At 42.4% G+C, this 17,940-nt stretch overlaps 1 protein-coding gene across 1 annotated transcript in view; it reads left to right on the top strand.

Annotated features, from left to right (window-relative positions):
- FAXC (failed axon connections homolog, metaxin like GST domain containing) overlaps window positions 1–17,738 on the top strand; it is a 78,805-nt gene extending 61,067 nt beyond the window's left edge. Inside the window, exons 5-6 of the mRNA XM_056125105.1 lie at window positions 2,781–2,897; window positions 16,874–17,738. Coding sequence (XP_055981080.1) covers window positions 2,781–2,897; window positions 16,874–17,163 — 407 coding nt within the window. The 3' untranslated portion in view covers window positions 17,164–17,738. The remainder of the gene's footprint in view (window positions 1–2,780; window positions 2,898–16,873) is intronic.
- The last annotated feature ends 202 nt before the right edge of the window (window positions 17,739–17,940 follow it).

Raw genomic sequence — 17,940 nt, 5'->3', positions numbered from 1 at the left:
GGTCTTCAGTTCATTGGAGATGGTTCACCCCTGTGAGGAGCGTAATCCAGTCTCCGCCGTCTGTCTCCTTGAGTGGTAGTCCCATCCAAAGACCTCCTTATGGTTCTGGGGACATGGCTTAGTGGCAAAATATGTCTTCCATACAAAAAATGACATCAGTGCTTCTTGTCTCCTTATTGTCTGTGTGGGCCCAGTCAGCCCAACTCTCTGGGTCCCCAGCACTCCAGGAGAGCATGTGCTCTCAGAAGCACCCCAAGGTGTATGCTTGAACCTAGAGAGTAGGAGAAATCCAGCGAGCCCCACAGTTAAAGGTATACGTGGGTGCTGTGGCTAGGGGTGTGACCTCAAGTGAGCAATTATCTGAGCATGACAATCCCCCGGGAGTGCTCAAACTGGAAAGGTACAAACATCACAACTGAAGGGCTGCGATCATGGGTAAGGACCACAGCCAAGTCTATGTGTGCCCTCACCATCACAACAGCCACCATGTCAAAGGGAAGGAAGTGAAGGAAGTGCCGGGGTTAGTGGTGGGGGCAAGGGGGAGCCTGAAAGCACTCAGGATAGCAGCTGGCCAAGTAAGTTGACACTGTGGTCCATCAAGTTAACTAAAACCTTGGGTCCACACCCCTGGATTGACTTTCTCCAGGAATGACTCATGATTCCTTGAGCACTGCCCCAGATATATAAAGTTAACCATCACAAAAGCATACACGCACACATTTAAAAAATAACAGTACTATTAAAAGAAATTATGGAACATTTCACCCAATAAAAGGTTATGAATGATAAGGGAAGACTGAGGAATTTTTTATTAATTGGAAGGAAATAAGGAGGCAGGGCAATAAATGCAGTAAATAAATGCAGCTGGGTTCTTGGGTGGACCCACGTGCAGAAAGGAATGTAAGCTGGAAAACAAAAAAAAAATAAAACTAATAAAGTTTGAATGAAGTAATATCTGTACAGTATTGAGTCAGTGTGAATTTCTTAATGTTCATAAATACATGGTAAAATGAATAGAAACTGATTAAAGGCTAGATAGGAGCTCTGCAGTTTTAATGAATTTTCTGTAACTATAAAATGATTTTAAAATAAAAATTAAGACTGCTTGCACCAGTTATACTGAGGACTTTTTAATAATAGAAGCCATGTTTGTGCTTTCAAAGTTGATAACTATTGTGTGTATGCACATTAACTTTCTATCTGTATTTCCCACAGAAGTTACATTTCATCCTTTTTTGGGTTTTGATGCTCCTTTAAAAAATTGTTTGACTTCTCACGTGTGTGTGCATGCGTGTGTGTGTGTGTGTGTGTGTGTGTAAACACACACATATATGTATTTTGTATTCCTTCCTGACTAAAGCATTATTTTATTTTATTTTTTAATTTTTATTAGTGAAACACCATGAGGTACAGTTGTAGACTTACAAATTTTTGTGCTTGGGTTTCAGTTATACAATGATCCAGTATCCATCCCTCCACCAGCCTTGGCCTCCTGTTGTTGCATGGGAACTTGCTCTTTGACACTATGGCCTCGAGCCTCTGTGCATAATGGAGTGTCTTAGAAGTTTAAGTTCAGGTAGAGTGTGGAATGGACTGGAGACATAGCAGGGCATGTCATGAGAGCTAAAGTTATTATACTAACCCAGGATGGTGCTATGTGCTTTGTCTGCAGTATGTCACTTAATTAAACCTCATAGTAACCAAAAGACAGAGCAGATGCCGTTCATATTGCCCTATTTTCCAGTTGGGAAAACTGAGACTTTGGGAGGTTAAGTCATGAGCAGTGAACAGTAGTGAAGCAGATGGATCCAGGTCCTTTTGTGCTATCTTCTGTATGCTACTGCTCCTGACTGTGGCCGGAAGGCTATCTGAGACAATTTTATTCTATTTTACTTTATTATTTATTTATTTTGCTTTTTGTGTCACACTCAGTGATGCACAGGGGTTACTCTGGCTCTGCACTCAGTAATTACTCCTGGCGGTGCTCAGGGGGACCATATGGGATGTTGGAATTGAACCCAGGTCAGCCACCTGCAAGGCAAATGCCCTACCCACTGTGCTCTTGCTCCAGCCCCCGCTGAGACAATTTTAATAGGTGACTCATGAGAGTTCAGATGACAGGGCCTGAGACTGGTCACTAGTGTGGGGAGTGAAAAGAAAGAGCAGCAATGTGAAGCATCCTTGCTCAGGAGGCCAGTCCCAGCCTGTATTTTTATAGCTGCTTCTGTGTGGTATTTGCGTGGAAACCAGTACTCAGTGGTGAGAATGTTGCCTAGACAATGGGGTGGTCTGGAAGATTGACCTCCAAACTCCTGAAGTAGGTTGGGCTTCACGTATTTCCTTAGGACATGCATTGATTTAACCATGTAAATACCGAAGTTGCTTGTGAGTGGCTTGGGTTACTTTTGAGATGGTTTGAGCAACTTCCTGATCCCACCCTTCCCCAGCATCTGAAGCTTTAGAGTTCAAGTCCAGGAGGTGCCTCCAGAGACTTGCTGATAATTGGTTGTTCCTCTGAACCTCCTCTTTCCCTATCTGCTTGCCGTGATTTGCTCTGTTATTGCCCTGCCTTGCTGTTGTGTGGGTTACTATGTCACAGAACTAGTTAATTTATTCCACTTTTGTTTCTGATTTTTTTTTCTTTTTTGAAAAAAGAGGAGGTGCATGCATTTTGATTCTCCCAAGCTTGAGGCACTGTTAAGTGGTCAGTAATGCGAGAGTACTGAAAGCTGGGTGGCTGTGTGGGATGCCTGGTGACAGTTGTCCTCTCTCTGCTGCAGGTGATAAGAAGTACATCATGGGCCCCAAACTTTCCACTCTGGATGCCACTGTCTTTGGACACCTGGCACAGGCAATGTGGACCTTACCTGGCACAAGACCTGAAAGGCTGATCAAAGGCAAGTCCTATAAACTTTTTTTTTTAGTTGGGGGAGTGGCTGGGGGAGGTTAGAGTGGGGGAGGGAGGTAGAGGAACACAATGGAGAATTCCGGGTCATTGCCTGTAAACTTTATTGCACTTTATGGAGACGCCAGCCGGTGGCAGCTGGGCCCAGGGTCAGTTTTCTGCATTTAGGATACATAGGGGTGGAAGAGAGAAGGGCCCTCTCTTGCTTATACTGCGTTCTCAACAAGGCTGGCACAAATTTTTGCCATATTCTACGCTGTGTTTTTTCTTTCAGCACCTTACTTCGCGGACTGAAATATATGATACTTGAATGAATAAAGTGAAATTCAGGGTAATGAAGTACATGGCACTGAAAAAAATACATGGTACTGAAATGGAGCCTGAATTCCAGCCACATAATTTGTTGTGTTGATTTCCCTTAATTTTCTCGGGGCAGCAGTAGTTCACCACTGTTTGTAACCACTGCTGATCCACCACAGTTGGGCAAGGCTCATGGACTCACTGCCCATTTCAGATGGTCTTTTTGAGTCTGGGCTGAACCGATCTTTGATCTTTCATATATATGTGCGAATGTTTTTAGCCTTGTGTCTCTGGAGTTTAGAGTATGCCTTTCTCTTAAGCAGTGGGGTGCCCGTAGCTCATACACTGATAACAGTAGAAATGGAGAAATGGTAAAATTGCTTTGTAACTCAGGCTATGTGCAAAGGATAATTACTAGTAGCATTTCATGTGCATTTCTACTAAAGAAACACAATCTTTTTTCCTTGTTGTTCATAATGCATTTCAGAATTAAACTATAGATGCTGGTGAAATTGTCCAGTGGTAAAGCACTGTGACTGACCCTGGTTTGACCTCAGCTCCATGTATGGTCCTCTGAGTATTTCCAGAAGTGACTCCTGAGCACAGAACTAGGTTATAATAAGCCCTGAGCACAGAGTCTAACACACTGTCCAACCCCCCTTTAAAAAAATTGCAATTCTAGACTGAGAAGCAAAAAATGGCATAAGTTGGATCATAGGTGACAAACTTATGTTTGGGAGCCTGGGAAGAAGGTAGTCAGAAGTAAAAAAAAATTAGTGCTGGCAAGGGGGCAAGAAAAGTCTTCTTGGCTGTGATGGTGTTAAAGAACTGGAGAGAAAGAGAGAGAGAATGAGAGAGGATCTGGAAGAGTCTTTCCCTGCAGTTGTGGATGGGGTCTATTCGGTATCTTCTAGTTTGAGGCAGTGCATAAATAGGCATGTGGGATCTGGGAAGGTGTGGATCAGAGTTGATTATTTTGATTTGGAGGAGGGATTGATAAAATATTTTTGTTGCTGTTTTGGTCACACCCTGAGATGCCTGGGGGTAGCTCCTAGCTCTGTTTTCAGGAATTACTCTTGGTGATGCTTGCAGGACCATATGGGGTGCCAGGGATGGAACCAGGATCATGAGTATGCAAGTACCTTACCTGTTGTACCAGCCCCAAGGGATTAATGGTATTTATTTGGCAACTGAGTAGGCAAAGGTATAGGTGATATCGTCAGTGAGTAGCATATAGGATGGCCTTAGTTTGGATATGTGTGTGTGTGTGTGAGTGTGTGTGTGTGTGTGTGTGTGTGTGTGTAACCACTCATGGAAGAATTATATAAGAAACTTAAGAACAGTCATGTATCAGACAGTGTAACCACTCAAGTCATGTATCAGACAGTGTAACCACTCAAGGAAGAATTATATAAGAATTCTATTAGAAAGTTAAGAACAGTCATGTATCAGACAGTTGTGTGTGTGTGTATGTGAGTGTGTTTGTGTAAAACCACTCAAGGAAGAATTATATAAGAAGCTTAAGAATAGTCATGTATCTGACAGTCGTGTGTGTGTTTGTATGTGTGTATGTGTGTTTGTGTGTGTAGTTGTACTCTTGTGCATAGCCAAAAGTTCAGAGCAAATGGAGAAAGGAGGTACATTGCAAATCCTCCCTTTGGGAAGGTGCATCTGCAGATACATTTATTGCCAAACTTGATATGTAGCAGTTAGTAGTCTAGGACTTCAACTGAGTGAGACTAGGAGTATTGTGGACTAATGTGCACACACAGATATATATATATATATATATATATATATATATATATATATATATGGGCCATTTCCAGTGATGCTTGGGAACTACTTCTGTTTCTGTGCTCAGGGTACCATGTGCACCTGATCCCAGGCCTCCTTCATGGGAAACTTTTTGCTTGGTCCATTGAACTCTGTGACCTATATTCACTGATACTTAAATTCCTAAATAATAAGTACGCAAATAATTCTTGGTGAATTGGAACTTATCTAAATTGGATGTTACATTGGTGATGTTTGTATCATTAAAAATTTTTACTTCCATTTTTACGATATATTTTCTAGTGATCTAAAAGATAGTGTTTGCTTTAATTAATACCAGGATACATTTTATACATACTCTTCCGTTATTTCCTACCTCCCCTCATTTTCCTACCACAGCAGCATTGTACACCCACTATGGATAGAATACACATAATAATGATAGATATAGAATTGTATATAATCCCACTCTACATGAGTATATGTATGAGTGTGTCTATGAATGCTACCTTCTCAGTTCCAGATATAATTCACAAAGCCATGCTAGCTACATCTGTAATTTGAACAGTGAGAAATTTCCTCACACATATTTAAAAACAAAAATTTAGTCACTGTGAAATTACAGAGTTATTCATGATTGTGTTTCAGGCATGCAGTGTTTTAACACCCATCCCTTCACCAGTGTCCACTTCCCTCCATCAGTGTCCCCCCCACCTCCCATTTGCCTCCTGCCTATTGGTCTGCTTCTACAAGAGGCACCTTCTGATAGGGTCTAATACGTGGCACTTTACCACCTTTCAGCACCACCTCCTCCTATTATTTTCATCTACTTTAGGCATTCTCACCGCCCACCCCTCTTCCCTCCTTTCTGACCCCTCTCTCTCAGTCCCCTTCCGTGGCATGTTTCCTACTGAATACCAGTTCTCCTGTTCTTTGATTCCATTGCCTTTGGGTACTTGTCATTCCACCACTATGTTTCTTTATATCTCACTTATGAGATATAAGTCCGGGATCTGGATTTTATAGTCTCTGAGTCTTGGCCGCTGATGGGATTACACGGCGCCAGGGGGCCAGGTGGTGGGTGTGACCTCCGCCTGCTGGAATTTGGAGGATCTGGATGGAAGATGCTCGACTCCAATCCGAGTAGGCTTGGAGGTCTCGGCCCCGGAACCCGCATGGCTTTGTCCCTCTGCCAGTACCTTCATGTGTGCGGAGAGAGGTCTCAGCATGTGAGAACAGTGCAGTCTTTTGCCCCCGCGCCTGGGTGTCCCTCGCCGGGACCCCTTGGAGGGGAGCGGGTTGAGCTTTCCTCCCCGCCCCGACCGGGGCTCCGGCAGCCAAAGACCTCCAGGACCAGCCACACCATGCTGGCTAACTTCACTCAGCATGATACTCTCTAGGTCCCTCCAAGTAGCAGTAAATTGCATAACTTTATCTTTTCTTACGGCATAGCTTCTTTATCCAGTCATCTCATCTTGAACATTTGGGTTCACACACTTCTTTTTTGTGGTGGTCAGGTGTTTCTGTCATTGCTCCAGGGGCCTTGTGGTGCCGGGGTTTGAACCTGGGGCTCCTGAAAGCAAAGCATGTCCATTAGCCCGTTGAGTCATCTCCCCAGCCTCAGTGTACTTCTTTCCCTACAAGCTGCAGCTACAGTTACTTGTACATACACAGATACGCTTCTACCCAACTTTGCCTACACATTCAGACAGACACACACACATATTCATGCACAGCCCTTCTATGCATGAACATATACACACATACTATTGAGATAATCTCTTATTTATTCAGGTTATTTAGGAATTGTTATCAGTAGATCTCTTGGTTTCTGTTAAGTCTCTTCTCGCAGAAGTGTAGCATCTCTTGTTAATTTATTTATGACAGCCTTTTCTTCTATTACTTCCTGGAAGAACTTGAGATATTTAGTGTTCTTTTTAAGGAATGATCAGCCTTTTGGAAATTGATTTTGAGTCTTGTCCTGAGTCACTCATTTGGGGGAATCAGACACCTCATCCGTCAGGGAGTTTTGGCACATCGTTGCATGTACTTTGATTCTTAAAACAAGCTAGTTCCTTCCAGCTCTCCCTGGGACTGGTGTGGTATGAATCACCAAAGTCCACTGATTGTCTCTTAAATCTCATTTTAGTCCTTTGTTCCGTACCCCTTTGAACCTTTTGATCAAGGCTGCTATGCAGTCAGATTAATAATTTGATCCCTGCCTGTTTTCTTTCTGTGTTGGGGACTCTTCCAAGAAGTAACAGGAGGGAGGAGAAATAGAAATAACTGAGGATAATTGAGAACTGACTCAAGCCCAGGAATGGCTTGAATCAGCAGTTTTCTGCCTTACTTCTGGACCAGGAAGGGCACTGAGGGCTCTGTCTTGTGAAAGTGTTGGTATAAACGTTACCTTCTTGTCCTTCGATATACTTTATAAAACAACACGAACACTTTTGAAATAGTGTTAAAATTTTCTTTGATGACTAAGAGGTGATTAGGTGGATGGACTTCAAGTACTTACGAATTTTTAAAAACATCTCTGTATATGAGTGTGTATTTATTATGCAGAAATATGAATATTATGTCCTTATTGAACATAATTTGTCCAAGTAAGAAAAGTTTAGAACCAATAATTTCTGATTCTTTCACTCAGAGAGCTACCACTAGTATTGTCCTATGGACCCTCATCATTTTGGGGGGAGGGTTAGTTTGGGGTCCTATTTGGTAGTAGGACTATTTTCAGCTCTGTGCTTGGGTTAGATCTGCAGTGCTTGTTTCCAGATGATGCCAGACCATCTACATGTAAAGCCTGTACTCAGCCTGCTGAGTGATCTTTTCAATCCTGTAGTCTCACCTTTTATAAAGTACATTTATGAATACAAATATATATGTATATGCTTATCTTTAAAAATATGGACAATAGGAGACAGTGATAGTACAGTGTAGGATATTTGCCTTGCATGTGATTGACCAGGTTCGCTATCTGGCACCCCATATGGTCCCCTGAGCCCTCTAAGAGCGATCCCTGAGTACAGAGCCAGGAGTAAGCCCTGAGTTTTACCAGGTGTGAATCATAAATCAAAGAAAAAGAAAATAAAAAATTAAGATTATGATGTTCATATAGTTATAATTTGAAGTTTTAAAATTAACTCCGTTTGGCAATGGAATACTACTCAGCCATAAGACAAGATAAAGTCGTGTAATTTGCTGCAATGTGAATGGATCTGGAGAGTATCCTGTTAAATGAAATCAGAGAGACAGGAACAGATTCAGAATGATTTCTTTCATATGTGGGATATAAAGGAACATCATAGGGGAATATCAAATGCACAAAGGCAATAGAAATGAAGAGCAGAAGAACTAGTCTTCAGTATGAACCCACCACTGGGGCAGAGGTAATGGGTATAAGTTAAGGAAGGGAACACTAGGACAGTGGGGGAGGGGAAAAGTTCCTGCCTCAGAGGCAGACTGGGAGGCAGAAGGAAACTGGGCATTGGTGGAAGATAGTGGGCACTGGTGAAGGAATTGGTATTGAAATAATATATGCCTGAAACTCAGTAGTAAATATCTCTATAACTTTGTAATTCACTGTGATTCAATATAAAAATATTTGACAGTGTTTGGACTAGTACCACAGGTGTGGGTGGTTTGCATGTGGCTGATTGAGATTTGATCCCCAGCACCCCATATGGTCCTCTGAGCATGCCAGGAGTGATCCTCTAGTGCAGAGCCAAGAGTAAGCCTAGACACTGCTGGGTGTGGCCCCCAAACCAAAAAATATATAAAATTTAATAGAATTAATTGTATACTATGGCTTTTAATTTTGTTGGATATTTCTTGAAACAAATATTTAGCAGTTGTAGAATATCCTGTTTTATAACTTCATTGTAATTTATGTGACTAATTTTTTTCCTGGACTTTGGGTCATATTTAAATAACTTTTACTGGGAGCTAAACTCAGCAGTTTTTGCGAGAGTGTTACTGTTAATCACAGATAGATCCCAGCTCTCCTACTTCCAGCTCTTTGAGTCATTTACTTGGCCCTCAAATGACTTTTATTAACAATCTATAACTCTATAATGAATATATAAATACATATTATTCATATCTCTGGTTATTTCTTTTTTATTTTTGAGTCACACCCAGCGATGCTCAGGAGTTACTCCTGGCTCATGCACTCAGGAATTACTCCTGGCAGTGCTGGGGGACCATATGGGATGCTGGGAATGGAATCTCAGTTGGCCGTGTGCAAGGCAAATGCCCTACCCGCTGTGCCATCACTCCACCCCCTGGTTATTTCTTTAAGCTAAAATTATAGCTGGAGATTATTCTCAAGGGTATAATCTTTTGGCCCTTGTGAGAAACCTGTGAATAAATTGCTGTAGACACTTACAATCTCATAAGCAGTACCTGAAAGCACCTCAAATTTTGTTCCTTGACTAGGGTTCAGATTTAGAATGATCTTTTTCATATCCTACACATAAAATAATATAATTTATTACAAAGATTTTGTAGTTTTTGCATTGAGAAAACCCTCATTTGATATTTTGATCAGATAATTATGTTTTTAAAAATGAGCCCAGGTCTGGGGCTGGAGCTATAGTACAGCAAGTAGGATGTTTGGCTTGCACAGGGCTGACCGGGGTTCAATTCCCTGCATTCCATATGGTCCCTCGAGCACCACAAGGAGTAATTTCTGAGTGCAGAGCCTGTGCGTTGCCGGGTGTGACCCAAAAAGCCAAAAAAAAAAAAGCGCACAGGTCTCGTTTTGCAAGGCATATGCTTTGCCACTGAGTCATATACCTGGTTCTAGGCTCTTTATTTTCGTGGAAACAGAACCAAAAGCACATTTAATACCTCACCACTATTTTCTCTAGTGATAGCACAGCGGGTAGAGCATTTGCCTTGCACACAACGGACCTGGGTTCGATTCCTCTGCCCCTCTCAGAGAGCCCGGCAAGCTACTGAGAGTATCCTGCCCACATGGCAAAGCCTGGCAAGCTCCTTGTGGCATATTCAATATGCCAAACACAGTAACAACAATTCTCACAATGGAGACGTTACTGGTGCCTGCTCAAGCAAATTGATGAACAAAGGGAGGACAATACTACAGTGCTACAGTGTAGTATTTTCCATAACACACTACTTAAAGAGAGGCTGTGGTCAAGAATGGAATAAACTAGCAAAATTAAAAATCCTCATTATTGTTACTTTTAAAACATAAGCACATGAGGCTAGAGATGTAGTCCTGCTGGTAAGGTGCTTGTCTTGCACGTGACTGACCTGGGTTTGATTTCTGGCACTTTATCTGCTTCTCTGAACCCACCAGGAGTGATCTTGAGATCAGACCAGGAGTAAGCCTTGAGCACTGCTGGGTGTGGCCTCAAGACCAAACCAGAACAAACCCGAACAAAGCCAACCAACATTTTCGCCAATGCAATTCAAACAAATGGAATTCAAATGAGTGACTTCTCCGTATTTCATTGCATCTTCTCTGACACTACCTGGCAGTATATTCCCATCATCTGTCATTTGTCATTCAGATCTGAGGACTCCCTCAGCTTCACAGTACCCTCAAAACCCTGGATAGAGGATTCCAAAGTGTTGAAATCCTGGGCTGCCTTCACTGTGGGCATATTGGATGTGGTTCAGATAGTACATCACAGGCCTGCATGTGTGAGGTCTTGGGTTCTGTCCCTGACTCCCACAACCCCCAGCACTGTGGAGTGTGTTCCAGATGCTCCCAGATCACCCCCTGGTGGTTCCTGGAATGCCTTTGAACCTAATAGGCCCCAGGCACCACTGGATATGGCTCCATTGTAATTAAAATAGGCAGATGTAAAGAATTGAATAGTGAAAAATTGAACAGTGAAAGGCAGAGTTCTGCAGTGCATCTGCCTACCCCATTTAAACCACCACGACTCTTACCATCATCTGAATTTGTAAGAAACCCACCTCTCTGTTCTAAGAAAAAATTTATCCAGCTGCTCTCCCACCCCATTATTTGTTTGAGACTATCGATAACTCACTCACAGTATTTTACTAATTTACTTCTTGGCTGTGAATTGAAGATAATCATGGTTGTTACAGAAAGTGAAGCTACACGCATAAAGTTTTTAAAAGATGTATGATCTTCCTAGCTCTGCTCATACACTCATGCATGTGCATTTGCACTCCCAGAGAATAATAACAAACACTAAAGATTTAATTCAGGTTCTGTGCTTTTCCTTGTCATGTTCAAATTTATATACGTACATGTAACTGTTTTGATTTTATGTTTGCAGGCAGGGCAGGGCGGGTTGGGGGAGGTGGCTCTCAAATGGCACTTAGAGGTAGCTCTCGAATAGATTTGGATCCCCCAGCTTCTATAGGGAGCAGCTATGAGGAAGAGGCCTTGATTGAGGGGTACACAACTGTCCCCAGAGCTTGTTGCAAAGTGAGCACAATTTTTTTTGCAGATTTAATGTAGTTTATATAAAAATTATGGTATTTTAAAAAAATTTTTATTAGTGAAACACCATGAGGTACAGTTGTAGACTTACAAATTTTTGTGCTTGGGTTTCAATTATACAATGATCAAATACCCATCCCTCCACCAGTGCCCATTTTCCACCACCATGGATCCCAGTATCCCTTCCACCCCCATTCCCCCCATTCCCCCATCCCACCCTGCCTCTGTGGCAGGGCATTCCCTTTTATTCTCCCTCTCCTTTTGGGTGTTGTGGTCTACAAAAGAGGCATTGAGTGGCAATCATGTTCGGTCCATAGTCTTTCAACACGCATCTCCCATCCTGGGAGGATCCTCCAAACACCCTTTATTTGGTGCTCCCTTCTCTATCTGGGCTGCCCTTTCCCCTACAATGCCCGGCTGGCCTCTAAGCCATGGAGTAATCCTCCTGGTACTGATCTCGGCTATTCTTGAGTATTAATCTCCTATTTTGTTACTTTATGTCCCCCAGGTGAATGCAATCTTTTTATGTCTATGCCTCTCTTTCTGACTCATTGGCTTTGCATGATACTTTCCATGTAGTGCCACTTGTATATAAATTTCATGACTTCATCTTTTCTAACAGCTACATCGTACTCCATTGTGTAGATGTACCAAAGTTTCTTTAACCAGTCATCTGTTCTTGGGCACTCAGGTTTTTTCCAGATTCTGGCTATTGTAAAGACTGCTGCAATGACAAATAAGTGCAGATGTCACTTAGAGTATACTTTTTTGCCTCCTTGAAATATATTCCCAGGAATGGTATTGCTGGGTCAAATGGGAGCTCAATTTCTAATTTTTTGAGAATCGTCCATACTATTTTCCAAAAGGGCTGAACCAGTCGGCATTCCCACCAACAGTGAAGGAGGGTCCCTTTCTCGCCACATCCGTGCCAGCATCGGTTGCTTTTGTCCCCAATCCACACTCTTTTTTGCTGCCCATTTTCATCAGTCTTGGTTACCTGTGACTCCTAGGGAAGGCTGGCTAACTGCTTTTCCAAGGGAGATAAAAAAAAAAAAAAGGGAAAGTTTGGCTTGCATCTTCCACAGAGAGGCAGTGATGACAGCCTCTCAGCAAGTTGACTGAAAATGGAGTAGCAACCAGAAAGGATCCTTCATAGTGCTTGGGCTGCTGGGATCTGCACTGTAGCACTGTTGCCCTGTTGTTCATCAATTTGCTCGAGTGGGCACCAGTGACATCTCCATTGTGAGACTTGTTGTTACTATTTTTGGTATATCACATATGCCACAGAGAACTTACCAGGTTCTGCTGTGCAGGCAGGATACTCTGTGTAGCTTGCCGGGCTCTCTGAGAGGGATGGAGAGTAGGCCGTTTGCCTTGCATGCGACTGACCCGGGTTCGATTCCTCCATCCCTCTCAGAGTGTTCAACAAGCTACCGAGAGTATCCTGCCCATGCGACAAAGTCTGGCAAGCTCCCCATGCCGTATTCGATTTATGCCAAAAACAGTAGCAACAAGTCTCACAATGGAGACGTTACTGGTGCCTGCTCAAGTAAATCGATGAACAATAGGACAACAGTGCTACAGTGCTGGGATCTGAGTATGTGGAAAGGATGATCTGGAGCTGATACAAGCTCTACAGGCAGGTTTACAGGAAGCAGGAGGTTTGTTTTCTTTCGGGAAAATATATGTTTACTTAAGCAGGACAACAGCAGTTTTAAAGTTTTGCAAAATTTGGATGGCATAGGAAACTGCTTAAAGTTAATATTGTAATTGGCGTGATAGGTAATAATAGTGATAATCACTTATAATCACTTGTCATCCCATTGTTCATTGATTTTTCTCGAGTGGGCACCAGTAACATCTGCATTTGACCCTGTTGTGTGCTAAAGTAGCCCAATGGCATCTGCTCACTCCAGGAACACGAATAGCATCAAACCGTTTGTTCAAGGTCTTGATGAAGAAGTTCGACCATCTCGTAGGTGGGCGGCTACATGTTGTTTTGACATCCCGTGGAATCCAGTTGGGAATGGGTCTAGTCTAGCGCTCATCTCCAAATCAATAGTGATAATAAATAAGAAAATATGGGAAGAAATGAGAATAGGGCTGCCTGCTTCTCGGATTAACTTGCTCTGAACAGCTCCAGGAGCATTATTTTACTTGCCCTTCTTTTTCTTTAATAAAAGCTGGCACTATCCCGTGGGTACAGGAAGAAGAAATGAGAACAAAATGTTAATATAATTATCTTAGGTTGATATGATTCTGATGTGGGGGTGTGTGTATGTACATTGTCTTTCCGTTGTTCATCGATTTGCTCGAGCGGGCCCAGTAGCGTCTCCATTTTGAGACTTCTTGTTACTGTGTTTGGCATATTGAATACTCTTGGTAACTTGCCAGGCTCTCCGAGAGGGGCTGAGGAATTGAACCCGGCTCGGCTGGGCTGGCTGCACGCAAGGCAAATGCCCTACCACTGTGCTATCACTCCAGCCGCCTTATTATCTCATTTTTGGAGAACCCGGCAGGCTACTGATAGTATCCTGCCCGCACGGCAGAGTCTGGCAAACTTCCCATACCCAATTTGCCAAATACCAGTAACAATAATGGGTCTCATTCTCCTAACCCTGAAAGAGCCTTAAATGTGGCACTTTTTAAAATCTCAGGGCTAGGATGAAGGAGATGTTACTGGTGCCTGCTCGAGGCAATCGACGAACAACAGGATCATCGTGATCGTGATATGATTCTAGATATTTTTTGCTTTATTTATATAGAACCATTTCTTTGTGAAGACTTCTACTTTTTCAAAATAAGACCAGGTTGCTTTTTTGAATAGAAAATCAAGTAGTTGCAGACTGTCATCAATAGAACAGTTTCTGCAGAGGCAGTTTACCTGGTCAGTGATAAGAAATCTGTAAAACAAAGTGAAAGCATATTCTGTTGGTACAGTGAAACACTGAGCACTGTCAAATGGAAAAATTTGGCAGTGTGAAATAGGAAAATTTTCATTTTACACGGTTAAATTGGGAAAAATAAGGTAAAAAACCATGTATGGTTAACACTGTGTAGTGAGTGGAGATTTGAACATAGGTAGCACTGTAGCACTGTCCTCCCCTTGTTCATCAGTTTTCTCGAGAGGGCCCAGTAACATCTCCATTGTGAGACTTGTTGTTACTGTGTTTGACATATCGAATACGTCACAAGTAGCTTGCCAGGCTTTGCTGTGCGGGTGAGATACTCTCGGTAGCTTGCCGGGCTCTCTGAGAGGGGTGGAGGAATCAAACCCAGGTTCAGCCCATGCAATTCAAACGCCCTACCCTCTGTGCTATCGCTCCAGCCCTTGGACATAGGTATAAATATTAATTTCTGGAAAGAGAAATATAAATGTTATGACAAATGGGATTATTGATAATAATTTTCTTATTTTGTTTTTGGGGCCACCCCTGGTGATACTAGGAGTACTCCTAGTACAGTGCTCTGGGTTGTTCTGGTAGGTGTTCAGGGACCAGGCAGTGCTATTGATTGAATCCTGGGCTCCTTGGAGCTGGGGCAATAGTACAGCAAGTAAGGCACATATTTTACACATAGCCAGTCTGGGATTGACCACCCCCCCGAAGCCCCTTATAGTACTCTGTGCACTGCCAAGAGTACTTCCTGAGTGCAGAGCCAGGAGTAATTCCTGAGTACTGCTGGGTATGATACTCAAATAAAAATAGATTAAAAATAAAAGACCTTGGGTTTCCTTCATGCAATAGCATGTGCATCTCTTTGGTTTCATTGTTCTTTTATTTATATTTTCCAATTTTCTGCAATAGTCATGAATTATCTTAACATGAAGTGGATGTTTAGATAACAGAAAATTTAGGATTTTTTTTTAAATTAAGTAAGGTACTTTTTAAAATTGAAGCTTACTTAGAAAGGTATGAGAGGAAAGGTAAAAGGGGAAATGTATTCAAGGGAGAACATGGCAGCAAAGAAACATAAGGACAAGTAGTGCAATACGTGGTCAAGGGAGAATATGGGCTTGAAGAGCAAGCCTATCTAGACGCTTTTTAAATGATAAATTTCTGTCAGAGAGTGCCAAATTATATATTTACAAACAGTGTTGCCATCTGGTGGATCAAAGGGAAAACACTAACCCTCTTCCTTTATTTTTCACTTGGGAAGACTATGACAGCCAAACACTCATATTTTCGACAAATGCCTGGATGGTTGCGGTGATGTCACCAAAGCTTTCCTTTGATTCACATAAAAAAGAAGTGCAACTGTGGTGCAGCTCTGGAATTATTATTTTTTTTAAATTCCTAATTTATTAAATGCATTTGCAGGCATATTTATCTATAAGACATTTCTGAGTTTGGACCAGAGTGATAGTACACTGGGTGGGTGGCTTGCCATACATGCGGTGGACCTGGGTTCAATCCCCAGCATCACATATGGTCCCTTGAGCACTGCTGGGAGTGACCCCTGAGCACTGCTAGGTGTGGCCCATATCCCCCAATAATACCCCCCCAACCAAAAAAAAGACAATTCTGAATTACACATTTTATGATTTTTTTCCAGGGAAAAATTTCCATCCTTGGGGGCTGGAGCAATAGCACAGAGGATAGGGCATTTGCCTTGCACATGGCTGACCCAGCTTCAATTCCCAGCATCCCATATGGTCCCCTCCGAGCACCCCCAGAAGTAATTACTGAGTGCAAAGCCAGGAGTAACCCCTGTGCATCGCTGAGTGTGACCCCTCAAAAAATTTCCATCCTTACATAATTTTTTTCAATTACTTAGCATAGTACCCACCCTGAATAATACTAAATATTTGTAGAATGATGATTACTCTTGACTGACTTAATATCTAGTAGTTGTTATATCTTTGCACATTATATGTTTAAATATGAACTACTAGAAGCATTACTTCCTTTTTTTGCAAACCTAAAATAATAAAATGCTTCACAAAGTTGTTTTGGTAGTGCGGCTGCCATTTCTGATAATTCCACCTCCCCTCTTTTATCATCACTGGACTCACTCTTAAATTTCATCCAGTTTAGTTTCTGAATAATTCTTTCCACTCACCTTTTTTACCATGCATGTTAAAAATGAACTATTCTTTTTTTGTTTGTTTGTTTGTTTTTGTTTGGGGGCCATGCCTAGCAGTATTCAGGGCTTACTTCTGTCTCTGACCTCAGTAATCACTTCTGATAGACTCGGGGAACTATATGGGGTACTGGCGATCGAACCCAGGTAAGCTGTGTGCAAGACAAATGCCCTACTTGCTGTCCTGCTGCTTCAGCCTCCATAAAATGAACTATTCTGGGAGCACCTCAATGTAAAAACAGTGCTTCTGCTGTCCTCCTCATCCTCCCATTTCCTAAAATGCTGGGTGGTTTGCTGATGGATTGTTGCCTTTGAGAACCAGCCAACTGTCGGTCTTCTTACTGCTCCTCTTCTTGCAGGCGAGCTGATCAACCTGGCCATGTACTGTGAGAGGATCCGGAGGAAATTCTGGCCAGAGTGGCACCACGATGATGACAACACCATCTATGAGTCTGAGGAGAGCAGCGAAGGCAGCAAAACCCACACGCCCCTGCTAGATTTCAGCTTTTACTCAAGGACAGAGACCTTTGAAGATGAGGGTGCGGAGAACAGTTTTTCCAGAACCCCCGACACGGATTTCACAGGACGCTCCCTCTTTGATTCTGATGTGGACATGGATGACTACACAGAACATGAACAGTGCAAGTGACTGACTGTTGCCTTGCTGATTCTTGTCTGCTGGAGCTGCCACTCCTTGGGATTCCAGTTTCCCAGGTAGAAAACCATAGAGCTGGGAGAAGGTCTTCGTGCTTAACACACCTCTCTCAAGCCCAGTGGACCGACTATAGCAGCCTTCTTTCTTTCTTTTTTCTTTTTTTCTTTTTGTACAAATGAAATACAGAACCATTCAGATGCTCCATTGAAAACAAATAGGAAAAAAAAAAAAGAACCACAAAAACCACCCACGTCAGCATGGTTCCTGAAATTCATTTTGTTTTCATTAGAAAACTAATATTGTGAGGAGGCAAAATGAGCAGGTCATCCTGAGCGCTGATGGGGATCCTCTTCAACCTGAGGGCAAGATGGATTTTTTAACATCCTTTATCCACTGGGATTGGAAGTGATGAGGGATATCATCAGAAAAAAAAAAGTAGGACATTAATGTTTCAGGGTGGTTGCTTGTATTTTCTGTGTGTAATATCGTTTGTTGAGATAGAAATAAAATAAAAATCCAGTTCAGCGAACACCTGCTATGTGCAATGCACTATGCTAGGTGCTAATCAGTATCAGTTTTATTTTATGCTCTGTTGGTGACTAGCTGTGTAATTTGGGGCAAGTCCCTTAACTCTTGTGTGCCTCATTTCTCCCACCTGTACAGTGGGGGTAACAGTACTCTCCAGCTACCTACCTCACAGGGGTGTTGTGAGGATTCATGTGGTAACATTCAGCTATTTCAACCTCTTGGAAGAGGTGCAACATCAACACA

This window comes from Sorex fumeus, unplaced genomic scaffold, assembly GCF_029834395.1.
Source record: "Sorex fumeus unplaced genomic scaffold, SorFum_2.1 ptg000054l, whole genome shotgun sequence".
Lineage (NCBI taxonomy): Eukaryota > Metazoa > Chordata > Mammalia > Eulipotyphla > Soricidae > Sorex > Sorex fumeus.
The sequence above is the reverse complement of the archived record's forward strand: the minus strand, read 5'-3'. Positions and strand labels throughout refer to the sequence as shown.